The 1,160-nt window shown below is 48.0% G+C and overlaps 1 protein-coding gene across 1 annotated transcript in view; it reads right to left on the bottom strand.

Annotated features, from left to right (window-relative positions):
* The window catches only part of LOC104982685 (heat shock transcription factor, Y-linked-like), a 9,079-nt gene extending 8,124 nt beyond the window's left edge, over positions 1-955 (bottom strand). Inside the window, exon 1 of the mRNA XM_010832118.1 lies at positions 879-955. Within this exon, the coding sequence (XP_010830420.1) occupies positions 879-955 (77 nt within the window). The remainder of the gene's footprint in view (positions 1-878) is intronic.
* Positions 956-1,160: the final 205 nt, after the last annotated feature.

The following is a 1,160-nucleotide window of genomic DNA, read 5'->3' as shown; positions in this document are numbered from 1 at the left end:
CTGGATACTTTTCTCCACGGGACAGAGTACCTGTTGCTGTCCAGATGCTAGGGGAGTAGGGAAAAACCCCATGGTTTGCAACAGTTGATCTCCATTGTTCAAGGACACCAGAGCCTTAGGGTACAGAGCTCACTCTGTGTCTCTTTATCTCTGCTTCTGGCATAGCACTGTTTTGGGCAATCATTCTGTGTATGTACCAGGGCTGGTGTCTATGGGTCTCCCATCTCTTTAAGTGGTGCTGTTCCCCTTTGCCACTGTCTGGACACCAGCACTCATACAAGAAGCTTATCCTTGCCGTGAAGGCAAGCCCTTCTCCTCCTGAGTAATTTGTACTAACCTGAGACAGACTTTTTTTTTTTTTAAATTAGAGGTTAATTACTTTATAATATTGTATTGGCTTTGCCATACATCAACATGAATCCGCCACAGGTGTACACAATCTGACTTTTTTAGTCCACACGTTTGGAGAGTGCTTTCTCAAACTTGAAAGCCAACACTGGGTGGTCACTGCTAAACCTCAGAAGGGGTCGGGTTACCCTCCCTCCCTCGCTGGACAGACGTGAACATTGCAGAGGCCTGCAGCGTCTTGGCCACACTTTGCACAGAGGGAGAAATGGGGCATGCTCTGCTGGCATGAGGAAATTCTTTGAACCTTGTTCAAACACCTACCAATGAGACACAAAGGACAACTCCCTGTTAAGTTTCATGACTCCCTGGTGACCGAGACATGCATGTCTGCCCATTTATCCTATCGAGGCCCTTTCAAAGTGCTTCTGTTATCCATGTGAGAACACGTAACAGCCTGCCCAGTTGCCCAATCCTGTGGGGCCGGGAGCAGCAAGAGGATCAAGCTAATCCATCCATCCTATAGTCCTTACCTCTGATATATGCATTCTTCAAAGGGTACAAACAGCGATGATTCAAACTGAAGACTATGCAGGTAGCAGGTGCTCATGCTGCAGTGGTGGTCCTTTTGTGAAACCTCAGAAAAAAGGCAAAGGATGCCCATGCTCCTGGCAAGGTCAGGGAAAGAAAGCCGAGAGTTTGATAAGGATAAAAAGGCCCTTGTAGCTGCATGTCCAAGGGGCTGTGGGGTCACCCACCATGGCTTCTGTGTCTTGGGATTGCAGCCTTTTCTGTGTCTTGGATCCTCTGCACTC

The sequence above is a fragment of the Bison bison genome, unplaced genomic scaffold (genome assembly GCF_000754665.1).
Source record: "Bison bison bison isolate TAMUID 2011002044 unplaced genomic scaffold, Bison_UMD1.0 scf7180017864537, whole genome shotgun sequence".
Classification (NCBI taxonomy): domain Eukaryota; kingdom Metazoa; phylum Chordata; class Mammalia; order Artiodactyla; family Bovidae; genus Bison; species Bison bison.
The sequence above is the reverse complement of the archived record's forward strand: the minus strand, read 5'-3'. Positions and strand labels throughout refer to the sequence as shown.